Source organism: Opisthocomus hoazin, chromosome 9 (assembly GCF_030867145.1).
Source record: "Opisthocomus hoazin isolate bOpiHoa1 chromosome 9, bOpiHoa1.hap1, whole genome shotgun sequence".
Classification (NCBI taxonomy): domain Eukaryota; kingdom Metazoa; phylum Chordata; class Aves; order Opisthocomiformes; family Opisthocomidae; genus Opisthocomus; species Opisthocomus hoazin.
The window spans coordinates 30,206,744-30,226,785 of record NC_134422.1 but is presented as its reverse complement, the minus strand read 5'-3'; the positions used below and the strand labels follow the sequence as shown (position 1 = coordinate 30,226,785).

Sequence of the window (20,042 nt, the reverse complement as noted above, 5' to 3'; positions counted from 1 at the left end):
TACAGTTGAGGCTCTTTGCAAATAAGCTCGCAGAAATGATCATGGAAATTGCTAGCGCAAATGGTATGCTGTAATTTCAGATACGAGAGCTGACTGAGCCAGAGTTGCTGTTTGCCAGGGGTCATGCTTGAAAACAATAGAAAAGATACTACTTAAGGACACTTTTTTAGGTTTCATATGTTCCCATGGAATTTGAGATTTTTCTTTACACCTTGAACTGAGTTCACACTTTGTTCTTTTTGATTTTTCTCAAGTTGAAGTGGAGTGTGGTCATGACATCTGGTGTATGTTATATTAGAATAATTCAGTTGCATGTCGAGTGTCACATTACAGTACTTGAAGAGGACAGCAGGTGTCTGAAGGAGAAAATAAACTTTTAATTTCAAATGAGAGGATGTGATAGTTTGAAAGAATATTTTAAAAGACTGCTTCTCAGGGCAGAGTTTAATTTTAACAATAAAATTTAGTGAATGCTAGTGATAAGACTGTTTCTGTTCTAAACATTTTTGGGGGGGGGGGCAAACCTGTATCTGTTTCTTGGGAGACTTTTTTCACACTCTGTTCAATATAAAGATGTTTGCTGTGTCTGAGTTTTTCACTCATAGCTTTTAATTTTCTGTGTACAAAATTACTGTCAGATGGTCATTTTGTCACAGTTTTAGACATGTAACTGTACCTGATCAGAAGCAGGCTGTATGATGCTCTGACAGCTGTCTTCTTACATACTTTTAAAGATCATAAAAAAATAAAATGTCTTAACAAGATGCATGCATTATATGCCAAAAGTTTCATAGTCTGTCCACAGATAATTAAAAAAAATTGTCACTTGACCCCAGACAAATGAGATGCCACCAGCCACAAAGATGTTTAATATGCTGCTATATTATTAGATTTCTTATTAACCATTAGCATTCTACAGATTAAATCTATTAATAGTGCATGACTTCATTGCCTTATTTGAAGCTAGTTTCTCTATTCACTATCTTATTTTTTTTAAGGGTATGTATGGGATGATACAGACATGGGTTCTGTATCTGTATTTCCTCTGAACACGTCTCCTAATTCTTTCTTATCCAAATACATACATGGATAATGAAGTTCAACTTAATTTTTAAGTATAGGGTTATTACAATTTAGCTGGGTTAGACACCATGTTATCTCTAATTCTTCTCTTTCAAGAGAATCTTTGAATATTTTGTTTATATGCAAGATGCTCTCCAGTTTATTTGGATCTTCCTTTAAATAAGTGACACAACTTGCTACCAGTCTGGGATATACTGAGAAGCAGAATGCAGTTGTGGGTGGAAAACCTTGCTGTCTGGATTTGTGCCCTCCCAATGATTTGGGAAACTGTGCAGCTGAAGCCTTCAGAGCCCATCACCTTTTGTGTGCTTCATGTTACGATAGTTTTAATGGATATCAACCCACTGCTCTTACCAAATGTGCTGACTTCCTTCGACGTCACCTGCACAGAGTGAGTGCCTTTGGCACTCACCAAGGAAGGGGGAAAAACCTGTATTAGATACTCAGTGTGATACTGTCAGCTGAGAATAACTCACAGGTATGGAAGTGACAAATTGTGCACATAAGACAGGCACATCAGAAATGGCTGTCATAGAGCCATTTTGACCCTAGCGGGTTTCAAGCTCAGAGCCATGTGAAAGGGACTGTGCTACTTGCAGGTGCTATTCCAGTCTTCCCAGTAATCTGTCTTCCATGGAGCATGAATAACTAACACCTTCCCTGGCGTTATATCTGGTCCAAAGAGTTTATTGCCTTAACTCAGCTGGTTATAGGCTGGTTCCAGCAGAGTCAGTTAATGTCTGCAGCACCGTGCAAAGTCAGAGCCAGTTTGGTTCAGGGCCAACTAAAAAGCCATCCTGGAACCTGAAGGATGGGGAAGTGGGGGTGTGTGCCCGCCTGGCTCCGCATGGGACCAACTAGAGCCTGGCAAGGACACGGCTGAGTTGATGGTAATAAATTATGCCTGGCCAAAACTGCCTGCATGTAGTCTTCTCTACCCAGAGAAGACTTAAGTGCTCTTCCCAGCTTCTTCCTCCTTTTAGTCCAGCAGGCAAGGTGTTTCAGCCTCGGTTATGCTGGAGTTTATGACAGACAGACCCTAAGGCACAGAGCCAAGTCAGTGTGCACTGGAGTCTGCAAGTGCATGTGATCTGTATTTTCATGATGTTGTAGCCTGGCATCTGTGGGTTTGTGTCTAGAGGTGATGCCTGTGTAAGATGTTGCTGGCTTTCAATGATGCAGTATAGTCAGTTGTAAGAGGCAAAGCTTTATTCTCTGCCATATAAAAATGATGCTGTTAAACAAACAAGCAAAACTCTTAATATTCTAACTCAGAGGATGTGAGCAAGCTAATTACCTTTTCATAGGTTTATTCACAATTTCTATTTTTTTCCTTCTCTTTAGTTTTCACACTGAAAACAGACTAGCCAGTTTTACCTCATCACTCCTGCACAAGCACAAGGTGGCAATATTTAAGTTCTGAACAATATAAAGGAAGCATTCACATTGAGCAAAACTCTCTTTATTAGAATAAGGGGGAAAATATTCCATTGTATGTCTTGTCTGTTTATTGTTTTTTCTTCTGTCATACTAAAAGTGCTGTTCTAACTGATCTCATCAGTCTTGTTCAAACAAAATATTTTAAAAGTGCTTAATTTTGGTTATGGGAATAGTGCTGTTGACTTTAAGGGAAGCTTTATTGAGCACTCATTATATAATTTTATTTTTAGAAGTGCATCTCGTAGTAGGAGAGTGTATTCCAATAAGGACTCCACACGTTGCTGGCTTTCAGCTTGCCTCATTTAGACTTATTTATTCCTTACAACTTAATGTAATAAAGAAATTATTTAGACAATAATATGTAGCAGTACTATTCAGTCTTTTCTGATTCATGAATACTTGTGGGTGTGGATCCCTCAAGAAACTACATGTATGGAGATTGTTGAGGAGCATACATGAATTTGCTTTTTCTTTTTTACCTTTTATGGACCCTTTAGAAGCAGTTCACACATTGCTGCTTTAGGGGTGGAACAGCAAGTTGAAAGTCACTAAACTGAAGTGTTAAACCTTTTTGAGGGTTGGGTTTGGGCTTTTCTGTTTATTTTTTTTCCTCCATGAGGACCAGGAATAATTTAATTTTAATCTACCTGTTCAACAAATCTTACTTTTCTCAAATTCATACTGATCAGATTTTATACCTTCATGGTGTATTTCCGTATCTTCTACTTATTTGTATCCATGAATACATTCATGGATATGTCCTTAGCTTGTTCATTAATATATTGATGTAGACATCACTTTTTCCTCATATCTTTGGTTTAATCTATAAGCTGCGGGTTACGGATGGGATCCTGCAAGGGCAGAAGTGTGATTGCTGGTGGCATTCTACAGAGGCAGGAGGGCTTGCCTGTGTGAAACAAGAAAAGGATCGGATCATGGTTCCTATATTTCTGTCACCTGCTTTGTTTTAATCAGAAAAAAAATTAACTGTTTGCTTCTCAGTATGTTGTCTGTGGCCTTAAATTGTAACTCTTCTTTTAATTTTCATGCCAAACTTTCAATGACTTTTTTCCCTTTTTTTTTTTTTTTTTTTAAATAACATGGCTTTAAAAGCTTTTTTGTATTAGAAGAGCATAATGTCCAGGTTTGTGGATTTTATGTATACATATTCCTGGCACTGTGTAAACATTTTCTAGCAGCAGAGCACTGCATTTAGACTAGATTTTTGTTTGAAGAACATGCAGCTAATCCTCTGGCTACAAAATTCATCACGTTGAACTACTAAAGCAGAACTTAAACATTTATGCTACTTGTTCATTAAGTGCAGGTAGTGACGCTGCTCAGCAGGTATCTATAGTGAGATTGTCCAGGTAAGAAACTGCTCCCTACTATAGTGGAATTCATAATAATAATGTGTGTGTTGATGAAAATGTTAACTACTTCCAGTGAAAAAGCTAGTGAATGAAAGGAAGTAGTCTTCGATGTGCTTTTTCTTGGGGGCTTTTGAAATGATCACAGTTAATGGCTTGAGTTCTTACTGTTTTATGTATCAGACAGTCCATTTGTTTTGTTGGCTTTGTTTTGTGAGTATTTACCTTATTAGAGAGTAAATATTTTGAATGGTTGTGTGTCAATCTCCTATAAAGACTGAAGACTTTTATATATTGAGATTACAAATTGTCACTCGTATCTGTTACCGATAGGGCACACCACATTTACCTGCTGTATTAGAAGCAGTTGTGTACACTTGTTATAAAACCTCTTGTGTTTCGATCTAAATTCCCATGAGATGAGTGTGTGGATTTCCCTTTAGCGATGCCTGTTTTCTTCAGACTTTACTTACAAGAGCTGAATTAATAACTGACTGCTTTTACTTTTTAAAGGTACTGCAACAGCCACCTGCAGGTACTTGGCTTTATACCGAAAAAGGAGAGGAAGAAAAAGAATGATCCCATAGAGGAGGTAAAGGTCAGGCATCAGATGGATGCTATGGCCTTCAGTCTGACAGTGCCCACCCTGGCTTTGAAGATGCCCAATGGACTGGATGGGATGTCGCTTTCCCCTCCAGGGGCTAGGCTTCCTCTCCACTACCTGGAGGCAGAATTAGAAGACCCCTTTGCTTTCAACGAGGAGGATGATGACCTAAAGAAAGGGGCGACAGTGAGGAAAAAGTTGCAGAGCAAGTTGGCTCAAAACCGGCAGCGCCAGAGAGAGACAGAGATTTTAAAAGTTCGCCAAGAGCACTTTAGCCCCCTTCCTGCACCTTTGCAGCAGCAGCCTCTGCAGCAGCAGCACTCCCATCTGCCACCTTCATCAGCTTCGTTAAAGCCGACAGGGCTACCGCAGGGCGTAGTCTGCAAGTCACCTCAACCTCCGAACACCAGCCTACCAATGCAGGGAGTGGCACCCACCACACACACTATAGCACAAGCCCGGCAGTTGTCTAACAAGAGACCTCTGCCTCTCCTGCCACCCGCTAGGGCTCCTGTCACAGACCCTCCAAGGACTGATCGGGTCCTCATGAAAGCCACAGCCTTCACTCCGCACTCATCCTGCATGAGTCGGCTACAGAGACTGGTGAAACTGTGCACTCGAAAACAGCAGCTGGACACTGATCTGTTTCCACATTTAGGTGGGTAGATAATAGATGCACTGCCTGCTTATTTTTTAACCTGAAATCAAAAGACAAAAGGGGAATGTCTTCCTAGCCCTGTCCTGCACTGGTGTGTGGTCCTTACAAAATGACCCTGAACTGGATAATCTTTTGGTGTTTTGTTTAGCCCTGTTCTCTGTGAAGGGAATGCTGGGACCCATCGCTTATGGTTTATGGCATTTTGGTTGTTTATTCTTCTTAATGTCCTGTTAACCATTTGAGAAATCAAAATGAGGTATAGAAAGCATTGCTTGGATGATACAGACATGGTACAGAAGGTTTGCAACGGGAGTAGTAAAAGTGGCACAGCTGTACCTACATGAGTGGACAAGGTTAGATTGAATGTTAAATATGTGACAAGAGCACGTTACAAAATGAGTGCGAGTAGAAGTTTGGAGATTTGGCCCATTGTTCTGTGCAGATCCAAATTTCTGGTTGACTTGACTGGGAAAATTGGAACATAAGAGAATTTTTCTTGACTGGGCCTATTCTGGGCTCGTAGGGAATGTGGATGAACAAAAGCAAAAGATTACTGCAGGAGGGCAGCACTGTTACAGCAAGTAATTGGAGGGGTGGAGTCTTGTCCACGTCCCAGTGCAGGAATAGTCTCCTCCTTACTTACTATCTAGAAACTGTAATAATCAATTGCTGCTTGTGAAAATGTAGGTGAATATAACCAAGTTGCTGCTATGGCAGTAGTGCTCTGTAAAGCTTTAAAAAGGCCGCTGACTTTGTGGCTGATTTGTCTGATTATGGGTACTGACCTAGGTACACCTCGCTGTCCTTGTTATCTCTCTCACCCTCCAAAGTTACCTTACTTTCCACTTTGTTTTAGACTGTTCTTTTCTACCAAGTAAAATACTGACAGAGAAAAGGCAAACATGAGTCAGTGTGTGATATTAGAGCAGGAACGCTGTTTATGATGTTTAAAAAAAAAGTCTTCAAATAAATCCGGACGTTCTTCCTATAAAATCTTATTTAACTGCAAACATCTGTAATTTTTGCTATTTCAATTAACCTTTTTTTAAATTTGCTGTTAAGATCTGCCCTTTGGCCCTCGTGGGATAGCTTGGCTATTTGTTCAGAAGATAATTAGCATCCCATAGCATGTCTCCAAAGGACGCTGATCTTCAGAAAATCGCTTTGATGGTCCTCCATATGATGCAGGTCTTTTGAGGAATAGCAACTCCAGAGGCACTGCTGAGTGTCACAGACCCCAATAGCTTAGAAAGTGACCTGTGTTTTGAAAGACTGTAGTAAGATCACTTTCTGTGTTTAATGTTTTACAATCTCACATGGTGAAGAGAATAAATTCTCCTAAAAAAGAGGCGTAGTGAAAAAGTTGATCAGACCTATAAGTGTAGAGTTATGCGGATGCATAACTGTGTGTGTATGCAATTAGAACATTTTATATTTGGCAAAGTAATAGAATTCACATACTAATTATGTGAGAGTGGAAAATATAGTTGTTATTTATTCATAATATGCCTTAATATTAAAGACTGGTTATGTCAGTTTAGAGAATTTCAGGATTTCTTTTTTATGATAGATTAGCACTGGAGATGACTGCATAGAATCTTTAAAAAGATGCAGCCACTTTTATGTCTAACTGCATCAGAGCCATGTAACTGGAGATTAATGTAACTGCAGTCTTCAGTGTGAGTATAGCTGAATCTGTATTAGATTTTATTCCTTCATTGCTGCGGTGCCCATTAGAGTAAACAAACCACTGAAGTTGAAAGTATAATTCTGGCATTTTATCAGATGTCTTAAAAGATACCTTAATTTAGTTCAAATGTGTATCTTAAAAATAGGAATGAAGAACAGAATTTTCAGGATGGTGAAGTTCCTGAAAAATAGAGTTTCTGGTATTTCTGTTGTATGATAAAGTGTTGCTGCTAAATGATGAAGGTCCTCCTGACAATTGCATTCTAAGTGTGTGTGTGTGTGTGTGTGTGTGTGTCTAACTCTGAAAGTAGGTGAGCAAGTACTGATGCATTTCCCAAATTCAAAGCATCTGACTTCAGAATAATCTCAGATGTAGTTGGTTTGTGTACTTTTAGCAAAGATGAAGTGCTCCTTAACTCTATCCCAACTGCTGCTTCATTTTCAAAGAGCATGCAAGAAAGTGAAAAAGTGATAATACTGGCTTGTAAGTGCAGCTATGGGATTTTATCCCACCTGTTGCAAGGAATTGGCGAGAATTCCACTGGATGTGGGAGAGAGAGTAGGAAAAACTGCAAAGGATGAAGCTCCAGATAAAATGTTCCACCTGAGACCTGCCTGGATTTCTGTTTCTGGCTGTTCTGTTCAATAATTGTGTTTAGCTTGACTTAACTGAGGCTGCTGGTGCATACAAGTTGATCCTACTGCATCATCCTTCAGCGAAAGCATGTTGCTTACTAAAAGTGCAGGAGTATTTACATCTCTCTATTTAGCTGTCTTTTCATGCTAATACATGCATTTGGCAGACAATTACAGAGACTGAGCAGAGGAACATCCTGTGTAACTGTGTATCTATCTCTGTCTGAGCTGCTCTGTCTTACGGTTTTCCTATTCTCCCTGTGTTTTGGCACAGAGGAGAGGTCAGAATATAAACAGAAATGGAGGTGACCCATTTAGATCATATCATTTTAAAAATTGCGAGGCAGTCAGTTCTTCATGGCAGGGACTTCTCTCTTAGACCTTGTCTCTAAAGATTCTGTGTGGTTGGTATGAAAGCTTATGATATTTTTCTGTAGGTAAGAAAGCTGGTGATTTTTCTTCTTATGGATAAAGAAGCCAATATGGTGATTTTTCTTCTTATGGATAAAGAAGCCAATATGGATTTTAAAAGGAAAACTCAAATTTGACAAAAATCAGTGCTTGCTCTTTGCAAACTGTAATGGAGCTGTTACTGTAACTTTTCCTGTGTAATTGAGAAATCATATGAGTTAATCAAACATAATTGCGCTTGTGACTATACTACACGTTCACCTTTTTTGCCATAGATTTCTCAGAGACTTATATGAGGTAGATACACTTTTCATCCAGCTTTCACATTTTCAATTCCCTTAGGGCTGGATTGGTCTGAAGATAGTGGAGAAGAGTTGGAGGATTCAGAGCAAACCTCCGCTTACCAGGTTGCATGGTCTATCCGAGAAAGCCTCAGCTATGAAAGACATGAGTGAGTATGATTCTTTAGTATTCATGCTGGCCTTGATGGAATGAATCATGTAAATACGAGCTTCACTTCAAGTGGAGTCAGTGGAACCTAAGCGCTTGTTTGAGTGCTTTGCTGAAACAATGGATTGTTTGAACTCATTTGTTTTGTAAGAGCTACAAAACAGCTTGTCGCCTGCTGTCCCAGTTTCCACCTGACTTAGAGACCTTTGTGCAGCCTGCTATCAGAAGGATGCATCAGGAAAGAATTTAAGCTTATTTGCCTAAATTTAATCGAGTTTAGTGGGATTTGTTCATGAACTTGTGTGCCTTGCTGAGTAGATGTATTTACTGAATTAGAACCAAATGAAAGGAGTTGTTACTGGTTTCTTATCTTTCCTGCTATTTATGAATAACTTTGTTAGTAAACATGCTACATTTTACTCATTAATCCTTATGGTAATTGTGCAGGATGTTGTTTTAATGTGTTGCTTTTGAAGGGCACAGCATTTCTTTTCTTAATTAAGTGTTGACTAAACCTCTGTCAGATGGTTGGGAGCACTGAAAGGAAGTGATGTGATAGAAGGGATAAGCAGAGCAGGTTTTAGCTGTTGATGCAGAATGGCTTACAGTGTTCTCCATATACTGCTAAGTCATGAATCAAAATTTACAGCAGGTTATGATAACATATGTCTCTTTATAAATTTTAATGTGCAAAGTTAAGGCAGAGCATCTCAAGCGTAGTATTGTAATGAAACTGAAGCATGTTGATAACAAAAGGAAATTGGGGTCTCACTAAAGTTTGGTTGTAGTTTCTGTAACGTGATTCACTGTGCAGCTGGACTTCTTGATACTACACCTCTCTCCCATTTGTTTAATTTTTAAATGTCATAGAATAATGATGTTAATGAAACCTTATATTGTTGTTACACGAAAATTCTGAAACTTTCCAGAACTTCCTGCCATCTCTAAAGATTGTCATTGAATCATATAGTCATTAAGTTGGAAAAGACCCTTAAGATAGTGGAGTCCAGCCGTAAGGTGAACAAGAGAGCTGTATCTCTGTCATCAGGACAGACACCAGGATACTAAATACTGAGAGCCTTCAGTGAATCGAAGCTTAGTAGCAGCATGTAGATTTTGCTTTTATAAAAGAAGGGGATTTTTCATTTGTGAATGGCCATTGCTTTTTTAGGGCATCAGCAGCCAGAGAGATAGTGAGCTTTCACAAACTTTAGTTTTAACTTAAAAGGCTACTTCTAAATAAGCTGTTTTGGGAAAACATGATCAGACTTTCAGACTTTTAAATCATACATAATTTTCAAAGCAGATATATCTAGTAAATAAATTCCATTACACTCTTCTCTCTTTGACATTTGATCTGGTTCTTCCATAGATCCCTATTTTTTTGTCAATTTATAAAGGTCATCTCTGTGTGTTTTGTCTTCTATTTGTCTTAACTTCCTTTGGATTCTTCCTACTCTTTTCACATACTGAGAGAAAATAATACCATGTCTTTACATTTCCTTTTCCATTCTAGCATTTTATGCACTTCAATTAAACACTGTCTTAACTAATCATGATGGATAAATTTTTGTATGGTATTTTTCTGATTTTGTTTATGGATAAACGTTGATATAATCACTTGATGTCAGCCTTCTAAAACTTCAGTTCCTATTCTACAAGCTTCTGTAGCGGTTTTTATTACCTGAAATGTTTCACTTTGACACTTTGGCAATGTGGTCTGTCTGCTGCTGAAGATGAATTAGTTCAGACTAAGGTTTCTTGGGTGATTTGATTTGTCAGAATGACTCTGTCTTGCTAATCTGGCGGTGCAGACTGGTTTGTCTGAACTTTATCAGACAACAACTTGTTATGGCTCTGAATTTTGGAGGCTAATTTTGCCAGAAAACCAATGGAGATTGTTTCCTCGCAACATTTAGATTCTGAAATAACATACCGAAACTTGTGGGAATTTATTTACTGTTTTTCATAGCAAAATTAAAGCTATTTTTTCTCTGTTCATTTATATCTGAGCTTGCGGTCCCTGTGTGAAAGGCGTCACTCTTCACCAGCTAACTCCATTCTGTCCTTTTCCATTTGACTCTGTGGAAGACAGTGAGAGGGATGCTGCTCACAACAGATTAGTAAAAAATTAGTAAAACAAAGTGAACAGTTAATTTCTGCATTACTGGACAGTTTGTTCTCAGCATGTCTGATTGTGGGGGGAATCCTCTAACTTTCTGTTGGACTTCTTGTGTGATACTCTAGCTACTCTTCAACTCTCAAGAATTCACCAAATGGGTTTAAAAGTAATGGCTGAACAGTAAGACCGTTTTGAGTTCACTTGCCTTCTGGCCTTTTAATCTGTAAATTCATATTGTGGCAGTCACCTGAGGAAATGCAGGCCAAATGTTTGCTTTTGTTATTCTGTCCTTTAATCTTGAGGAATATCGGTTCCGGTGGCCGTAGGATCCCAGGCGGCAGCCCTTGGCAGCAGGCACAGGAGGCCTGAGCTCTGGCAGTGATGCAGGCAGGGCTGCTGGGGTGGGAGCAGGCCATTGCGGAGGAAGAGCAGGGGCTGTTCCCTGCTGCAGGCTGGTGGAGCTTCCTCCTAGATGATTCGATTACTGGGTGTTGTAGCTTAGAAAGTACTAGAAAACAAATGACTTGAAAACAAAGCAGGTTTTCGTGTCCTGCGGTGAAATAAAGTGAGTGTTTCAAGTAGCCAGTTTGAAAAGGGAGTGTGAGGATTGGAGTCCATTCTCATACCAGCTCACTGAAAGGAGCAAATATCAACACTGTATTGTCAAAGTCGGATTAAATAACTCCCAATAATTAGAAGAACTAAGAGCAAGAAGGGAAGATGTTTCAAATCCCTCCTTACAGAGGATTTTGAGGTACAGTTGCTGTGTGTCTCAGAGTAATGAGCGTGTTCTCCTGGTTCCATGATAGTGCCTGTCTGGTTGCTCTATGATTATGCTCTTCATTTCTGCAGCTTCGTGCTGCCTTTGTTTTCTTCATGAACACTCAGCAATAATTCCCCTGATGTTTAGACATGACAGTCTTAAAGGGGAGGGTTGGGAAGAGGTATTTTGGATTATCAGATGGTTTGCGTGCGCTTTCAGAAATATTTTAAAAAATGAAATGCCACACATTAAGTTGAACTTTAAAAGTTATGTGTGCAGCTTAAGAGAATAAACTAAATAGAAGTTGGTAAACTTGCTTATGAAAGGACATTAAAAGTACCTTTCGGTTTCAGTGCTTGTTGGGGGGGAGGAGGTGTTATTGTGACATTTTTAGGTTTCTTTGAACATAGAAATTTGCTGTGGTTAATCTTACTGGCCTGGAAACAAAATTCTCAATAGGCTTTTAGAAACTGTTTGCCTCAGAAGAAGCCCTTGTCCACTGCAGGCATGATTTCTTTCTACATCTTGCATATATTATCTTCACCTACTTTTTAAAAATGATCTCATGAACTGCAGTTCAAAATATTTTAATATGTAATGACTTTTTTTCTGTCTGTTTCAATGGGAGGGAAGTAAAAAGTCTCAAATATAGAGAAATTTGCATTAAAAAACACTCTTTCCACCTAAAAGAAACACTTTTTTTCCCTAAGCAATATTCATGTCTTTTCTCAAAGTTAATTTGTAGCCATATTTAAAATTAAATCAGTATGTCTGCAACTTTGTTTAAAAATCTTGTCCCAGAGCAGGAATTAAATATCTAAGACCTTAGACCTACCTATATCTTACTGATCCCATCCATGTATTCCTGTTTTCTGATGATATATTGAAAAAAGGAAAATCTATATTAATTAACTCACAACTAAATTTTTCTAAACAAGTTGGTTTTCCCAGTAGGCATTCTTTCCTAAGAGATCTTAAAAATGCATTTTCTTTTCATCTTCAGTGTGAAAATATTTTAAACATTACATATGTTAAATATTCTTAACAGGTTGTATGTGCTGCTAAGCGTTTAATTGCAGAGGTTAATTACTTGTAATTTATGCTTCTAGAAAATAATCTGTAATCTGTTTTAACAAACAAAGTACATAGTATGGTTGACTTTACATAAAATTTTATAAAAATCTGCATTTGTGTCAAGGCAGTGTTTGCTCCTGCAGAGTTTTTGTGGGCAGCCTTAGGGGAAATGGATGTAGTCTCTTAAATTTAGCATGCATGTGAATGGAATAAGGTTTTCTAGAAAGGAATAGGTCTTAGTCGTATTTCCTTTCAGGGACAGCTATTCTGCCTGCATTTCTGGACCTTACTTTATTTAGTAAATATCATGGCCAGTATTTCGCATCTCTTCTTTCATCGGCTAGCTGTGGTCTGCTTTGCTGTGCTCATGTTTGGGTGTTAGCTCATTCAGTCTCGCTGGCCAAGCTCTGCAATCTGAACCTTGGGAGCTTTTGATTTGCTTCATATGTTTGGACTTCTTTTCTTCCCCCTGCCCTTCCTTTGTTTTACAGATAGGAAAGTTAGGAAAATATTTCTCTGTTCTATAAGGAAAAACTTAAAGGAAAAACTGAACAAAGTCTACCTTGCTTAGGTTCAGTGCATGCTCTGGATAGCTTCATGGACCTTGTTGTTTTAACAAGTCCCAGTGATGATTTTATTATGTTGTATGATTTTTACTTCACTTAACTGAATGTGTTGGCGTGGTTTGATGGTCTTGTCGATATGTGCCTGGACATTCAGAAAGCCGAAGGGGAAAAGACTTTCTTAAGCATGCAAAGAATTGGGCTGGTCCTTCGTCTGGCCATTACTGAGTCCTGGTCCGATTTTTCCCTCGGTACCTGTAGAGTTAAATGTGCATTTCTTCTCCATGGCTGTACTGTAACTCAACTTTAACTCTGCAGCAAGGGGATAGCAGTATCAACTGCTAGCTCTGTGAGTGTGTATTTTAGTTTAGGAAGGAAAACACCACCTGGCAAAGTAAGAGGAATTGCAAAAGGTCAGCAGTTTTGGCACGTTAGAATTTGACCATCTTCTCCAGCATGACCTTTCTTCAATAAATTTCCACTACGTAGTTCCCCACCCTTGTCCTCTCCATTAATTGCACTTTGATTTAAGAGTTTGTCTCATTTGCTGAGACATTTACAGTAAATAAAGGTTAACAGTATAGATTTTTTTGAACAGCAGGCTCCAGACATTTAAATGTGTCAGGGTTGATGATAAATTGATGTAATCTCTAATAATGACATACTAAGAAGGGTAAGTACCTTTAGAATTCAAAAAGGATCCTGCCCTTACCATTTCTCAAGCATCCCTGCCTGATTTCAGCCTTTCGATGTTTGTGGGGCTAGAAGATGGATGCCAACTTAAGAATTCTATTAAAATGACAAATTAGCTTCCTTGGAAGAAAAATACTTAAAGTCCATTTGTTTTTATTTTCCCTCTTTCAGGTTTGATGATGACAATGCAGATGACAGGAGTTCCAGGGTGACCAGACTTTGCACTTACTTTCAGCAGAAATACAAGCACCTCTGCCGCCTGGAGCGGGCAGAATCTCGTCAGAAGAAATGCCGGCATACACTCCGGAAAGCATTGCTGCAGGCAGCCAGCAGAGAGCCGGAGCGTGCGGGGCAACTGATACAAGAACTCCGAAGAGCTACGTGCGCTCGTACCAGGTTAGACCTTTCCCTGTGACTGCACTAACCCAGGGTCTGGACAGGGTGGAGATGGGCAGAGTATCCAGCAGCTGAAATGCTGAACTCTGGAACCAGTAGGCATGCACAAGGCAGAAAAAACATGACACCTAAGTGCCTGTCAGTGGACTGAAATAAACATGGCATACAGTGTTTTCCATGAAGATGGGCATTCTCCAGTTTTGTGTTTTGAAATGTGGATTGTTTGTTCAGCAGTATCTGGGCCCATTTCTTAAATGTCACAAAAGAAGTTAGTGGCCTGCGAAAATTTATTCTTGTTAATTAATCTATGTATTTTGGCTGCCTTCAAATATGTCATACTTTTCTAAGCTCAGTTCTTTAGAAGGTGTGCAGTCTGGTCTGCAGTTCACTGCTTCAATTCAGATTCAGACAGCTTTTTTTGAAAAGTCTGTGCCTCCTCTTAATTCTCTTCCCAGCAAATCGAACCTAAACTCATGCTTTTTGTTAGATTTAACTCAATCCAACATTAAATGAAACTTGGCAACAAAATAAATATCTTCTAACAACTCTGAAGGTTACCTTCTGTGGGAATTCTTTCTAGATAATGTCAACATCCCTTCAGCTCTCGGCATACAGAGAGTTGGTTGATTCATATTTGTGCAGGAACAGAGTAAGTCTGAACCCTGGCGTTATGTCTAGAGTATCAGCAGCATCCTTTTGCTGTTGTGGTTTTGCTTTACAGGATATGTGACTGTGGGAGGTAGGGGGGGCTAACATGAGAGGCAGGCTGGAGCAGGGTACTGAAAGTATATTCTGATTATGGGATGCTTTTGTTTCTGGACAGTGGGCTGTGGTTCATGATGGTTGGAGGGTTCATTGTTAGGGAGGTGGAGTGATACTGAAGAGCTGCTCAGAGTTGTAATGTGGAGGTACATTACTGGTTTATGAAGTTGTGTAAATGTCTCTGAACTGAAACTACAGCAAAATCTTGTCAGAATTGGCAAGCTCTTGCTGATTTTTTTTTCCATTATTTTTGCATTTTATTACGCAAAAAAGATTACGTTGTTTTGAGTAGACTGGCAAAGCCAGATATGCCTGCTATCACCACTCTGGTTAATTTAACCAGAGAGTCTTTTCAGTTATTAAATTTTTCACAGGAGTAATACTGCTAACTAAAACACTGCTCAGTCAAAATGCAGTTGATGACAGAAATGGCTGAAAGAAAACAGTCAGGCTACAGCCAGCTTTTTGTCAACCTAGAAAACAACGTGTACAGAGGTGAAAGTCAGCCCTGGAATCGCCAGCTTTGTCTACATGAAGGTGACAAATGCCTCAAGAGCAGGCTAACACCGAGCGAGCTGTGTAACGCTTGCAGTACTCATCCACACTGCTGTCTGGTCGCCTGCTTGCAGCTCAGGCTCAAAGCATTGAGGCTGTGCTGAGGAAGCGCTCAGCTCCGGGCACCTGCTGGTGGATTGGGCTGTAGCACGTTGGTGAAGGAGAGCTTTTACCCATGTTGAGCACGCTCAGGCTCTGCCACTCCAGAGCTCAATCAAAGTTTGTCTGAGCACATGCTTGCATGTAAGCTCTGGGGATGCTCGGCATGTTTTGATTTATGAACAGGCTTGGAAGTGCACTTGACTACCCCGGTAGGCATACCCAATACATTGTATTCTGACGATTGACCTCAAGTTAAGGATCACCTGTGTTGACACTCACCTACTGCTGTCCTTGGCTCTGTTGCAAGGTATTGTAATTCTACATGGTAGTAGCACACAGCACCTCCCATTAAAATTAAGGACCTGTGAAATAAACAATAATCCTGTTGCTGCAGCCACACCTTCACCTGTCATTGACATCTATTCTGTATCCCTGTGTAGAGTCTGGTAGTGGTATGCACCCAGCTGGATCATCACACACACACACACACACACATACACGTGTGTTACAATTTTTCATCCTACTGTGCCACATTCAGTGCAATAGTTGTGCTAAGTAACCACCTGAGACTGGGGGTTTGTCTCTAAACTCTTGTATGCTTTTTTTTTCAGCACAAGCCAAGCGAGGCAGAGAGATGCAGAACCAACAACCTGTAGTGGGACTTCGAAGGGAGAACAGTGCACTAACAAGGCCCTTCCGTTCACCAGGCATTGTTTTCAGCGTATCCTCTTAACTCTGTTGGGGAGTTGCATTCAGGCACGGAAGCTGTTCTGTTTTAGGAGGTTTTGTTTGTTTGTTAGATTTTTGCATTGACAAATACATTTTCACAAAGAAATACCTATTTGTTAGTGTCTTACCAACTACTTTGCTTTTAATTTGTGTGATTTGGATCTGTAGACAGTGAAGATAAGAAGTTTGCCACTGGTATCTATCATAGTCACATTGTTTTACTTTGTAAGCTGTATTTAGAAGGGGCAAGAAAAATTATCATCTTTCGCAGGTGGCTTTCAGCCTCATGGCTTTCATACAGTTCGTGGTAGGTAGACTACCTACCTATGAAGGGTTTATGGGAACAAGTTCTTACACATAGCATAAAAAGATGGCTTACACTGACTAGAAAGATGGAAATCTGATACCTTGCATTGTTGAAAGAAGCAGAATAGAAGGAGGCACAGAATCCAAATTCTAGATGAGGAAGAATTGCCTGTACCGGGGATTTCAAGCAAAGCCTGAAAAGGGTGTTAAGAGTGAATGCATGAAGGTTGCAGAAAGGAGGGAGCACATTAGATGTGAGGTTTGATTCTGGAGGTTATAAACAGGCAGACTTCTGACTGGGAATACTTAAGAATTCTGCAGACTGTCTTTTTAGTTTTAGATGAAGAATTATTGGCACTTTTGTTGGAGTGACTCCTTTTGTTCAAAGTTTTGGTATTTTAAGTAACTAGTTCTGATCTGTTCCAGTTGCTATCAGACTGCAGCACCTTTTCAATCTTTTCAGTTTGCAGGTGCCTTGTTTTTCTTGGTTGATTTTTGCAGGCCCCTTAAAAGTAGTCTGCAGAGCAGTTCAAAACCTCTCTATGAGACACCATTGTGGTGTGCAGCTGTGTTTGGGATTTGCCTCATGATTCTGATTTTTTTAATCTTTTATTTTTTTTTAATTTAAGCGGTCTTGCTTGTTGCTGTGCATACAGCAGAGAAGTCAAGACTACTGATTTTGCATTTGTGCCCATTTTTTCCCTCTGCACTTTCTTCTCAATGGAAACGGTCTTTCCTAAAATGAGTGGGCTCTTGGTTCCGACCTGTCCATCCAAGTCTGCCGTCTGGACTGTTCTGCAGATTTTGCATTTTCTTTGTCCTTTCTTTTGGGTTTTAACATTTTGCTGAACATACATAGTGATGTTGAGGTCTGAGAACTGTTCAAGATTGAAGGAGTACTTCTAATGTTGTTTGAAAAAACACAATGAAATATCTGTTTGATTTGCTCTAAGTCTGGAAACATTTTCACTCCTGCAGGGGATTTTTCTGAAGGAAATCTCAGCAAGCTTACGTTTGGATTTACTTGACCTTTCTGTCTGATTGCACATCTTTTTTTTCAGAGGAGCAGGAAGGATCTTGAAACTTCTTTGTCTGTGCTCTAAAGATAAATGCCAAGAATGTACCTTAAAAGATTGAATTAAGAAATACTCTTTCTTTAATGTTTCAGTATGGATTGTCATTAGTCTGTAAGGAAATAGTCCTGTTGACTACACTGTTCCAACTGCTACTATTGATCTATTGATTAAGACTCCAGGAAAAGGCTTCTTTTAGCTAAGAACTCATTAGTGAAATGGCTGCTTCCATAAAACTATCCCAATATATAATAAAATCATTAGAGATTCTGCATGAATGCAGTTTTTCACTTTAAAAGTTGGGTTTGAGCCTTACCTAGCTTTGAACTTGAATAACAAAGTTAAGGTACTCATTAAAAATAGCATCTATGGACAGGTAGAGTTGAAGGCTCTGATCTTCATCAGATTGGTAAATCAAAGGGCGTTCCTCCATTGTTGCCTTGTGTGTTATTCCTGATGCAGAAATGCATAGATATCTTACTGAACCGTTCTCAGCAGCTCTTCTCAAGTTGCACAGCCAAGTTTGCAGATGGTCAACAGTGCTCTGTGCCAGTTTTTGACATTACACATCAGACACCTCTGTGTGAAGAACATGCCAAAAAAATGGTAAGTACAAAGCCAAAACTGTAATAATTTGTGTGTTGGGATGATCAGGAGTTTTAGCCCCAGTCTTTCTATGAAATCTTGCTTGACAACTAGCAAGTTTGTGAATTGAAGAGCTCATTTCCTTTTATTTTTCTCAAGAGTGTAAAACATGTCAGACATTCCCAGTTAGTATAAAGTATGTTGTGAAAATCTTTTACATGCTTCTAAGGATATAAAGTGTGCATGAGAATATCCTTGACCGAAAGAAATTTGATTCCTCTCTTGAATCAAGAAATAGAAAATCATTGTGAGACATCCTGTGGCCATTTTATTTGGGCTCACTCCTATCCCTTGGGTCTGAATATAGTATGAGTGTGGTATGGTAAGAACACTGTGTCTCAAACAGTCTCAGTACATCGGGCCCAAAATATTTTCTAGAGGAAGTGTAGACAGCAATTACAAGCATACAAATAATGGGTTTCCTACTTTATTTACCTTTTGGTGACTATTAGAATTTATCTTTAACCACCTTCAGGGATCTGTGGATCCCAGAGGAAAAAGCAGTGGCTTACTACAAGTTGAGAGAATGTAAAAATTAGGATGATGGCCTCTGCTCTACTCTTACGCCTCGCATCTTCCAGAACAGAACTTTTAGGATAATTCAAAAGCCCACTACTGTCTTGCCGCTCCTTCAAGGCATTGCGTGTAAAACTACATATTTTTTTATTGTGGGTTGTTGTGGATTTTTTGTTATTGTTTTTGTCCAGCCTCTCCAATACTTGTGAATTATGGAGTTTCCTGGATTAAAATGTGAGGGTCTGCACGGCACAGATTTGTATGGGATTTTCCTCCTTTCCCAGGCAATCTTCAATGTGTCTCTCAAGATCTATTTCTGTAGCACATATGATCCTCTACCATTCCCAGTATGATGGCAACTGAAAACTGATGATGGTTTGATATATTTTTTAATTGGTCAGTGATTGCTGTTCAAAAGCTCTGAGGCTTTAGTTGTTTACCCACATCCTTACCCTTGTCCTACAGTATTAATTCTGTTTCCTCTCTTTTATGGCAGTGGGCACTTGAGGATGTGGGCTTCAGCTGCTGCGCACTATCCCCATTATTGCCACCTCACAGCAGTGTTCTGTCTGTAATACTTAACAGGAATGCTGCCAAAGGTTAACAGTTTTGCACTGATTTCATTAGGATTTGCTATGATGATCTTTAAAGTGACACTGCACCATCTCCTATTTAGCATACCTCATAATTTGGTGTATGTGATTTTTGCCATTGGGATCAATGAGGAAGGAAACAGCTTAATTTTCTTGCATTACATATGAATGTCTGTGGAATGACATGGGGAAAAAAGCAAGGAAGGTAGTTCTTAATATGCTCCCATTGTTTTATTCCCAAAGGACAATTTCTTGAGAGGGGACAGCTCCCGTAAAGTTCAGCACCAGCAGCAGAGGAAACCCAGGAAAAAAACGAAGCCACCTGCACTTACCAAAAAACACAAGAAGAAGAGAAGGCGAGGGCCGCGCCGGCCCCAGAAACCCATTCCTCCTGCAGTGCCCCAAGGGAACCTCACCATGCCTGCCAGTGTCTCACTGCCAGTAGAGATGCCCCACATACGGTCAGTGGTGGCCCTGCCTCAGTTTGCCCACTGATAGCCAGAATGTTGTCAATGAGCACGGTAGAAAGGTGTGATGTTGTGCTGATCAGCATCTGGAGCGGGGCTAGAAATTGCATCTGTGTGTGACTGTTGAAAAAAAACCTTAGAGTGGATCATTTTAGATTTGAGCAATTACTGAGTTTGAACGATAAAATGTCTTGCTCCTGATGCCCATCCTATGTATCTAATCATTAGGCTAAGCATAAACTTCCTAAAGAAACTTTCTAAAAGCATTTTTTTCCTAGATGATGAGGGAGGGAGAGATGTGGAGAAACACCAGTCATAGACTGATACGCATTCATGGTTGTT

At 39.6% G+C, this 20,042-nt stretch overlaps 1 protein-coding gene across 6 annotated transcripts in view; it reads left to right on the top strand.

Moving 5' to 3' along the window:
* INO80D (INO80 complex subunit D) overlaps nt 1–20,042 on the top strand; it is a 45,986-nt gene that overhangs the window by 11,214 nt on the left and 14,730 nt on the right. For all 6 annotated transcript variants that reach the window (XM_075429715.1, XM_075429710.1, XM_075429714.1 and 3 more), the window contains 6 exons: nt 4,407–5,155; nt 8,234–8,342; nt 13,728–13,952; nt 15,983–16,092; nt 17,952–18,085; nt 19,477–19,694. In XM_075429715.1, the coding sequence (XP_075285830.1) occupies nt 4,407–5,155; nt 8,234–8,342; nt 13,728–13,952; nt 15,983–16,092; nt 17,952–18,085; nt 19,477–19,694 (1,545 nt within the window). The remainder of the gene's footprint in view (nt 1–4,406; nt 5,156–8,233; nt 8,343–13,727; nt 13,953–15,982; nt 16,093–17,951; nt 18,086–19,476; nt 19,695–20,042) is intronic.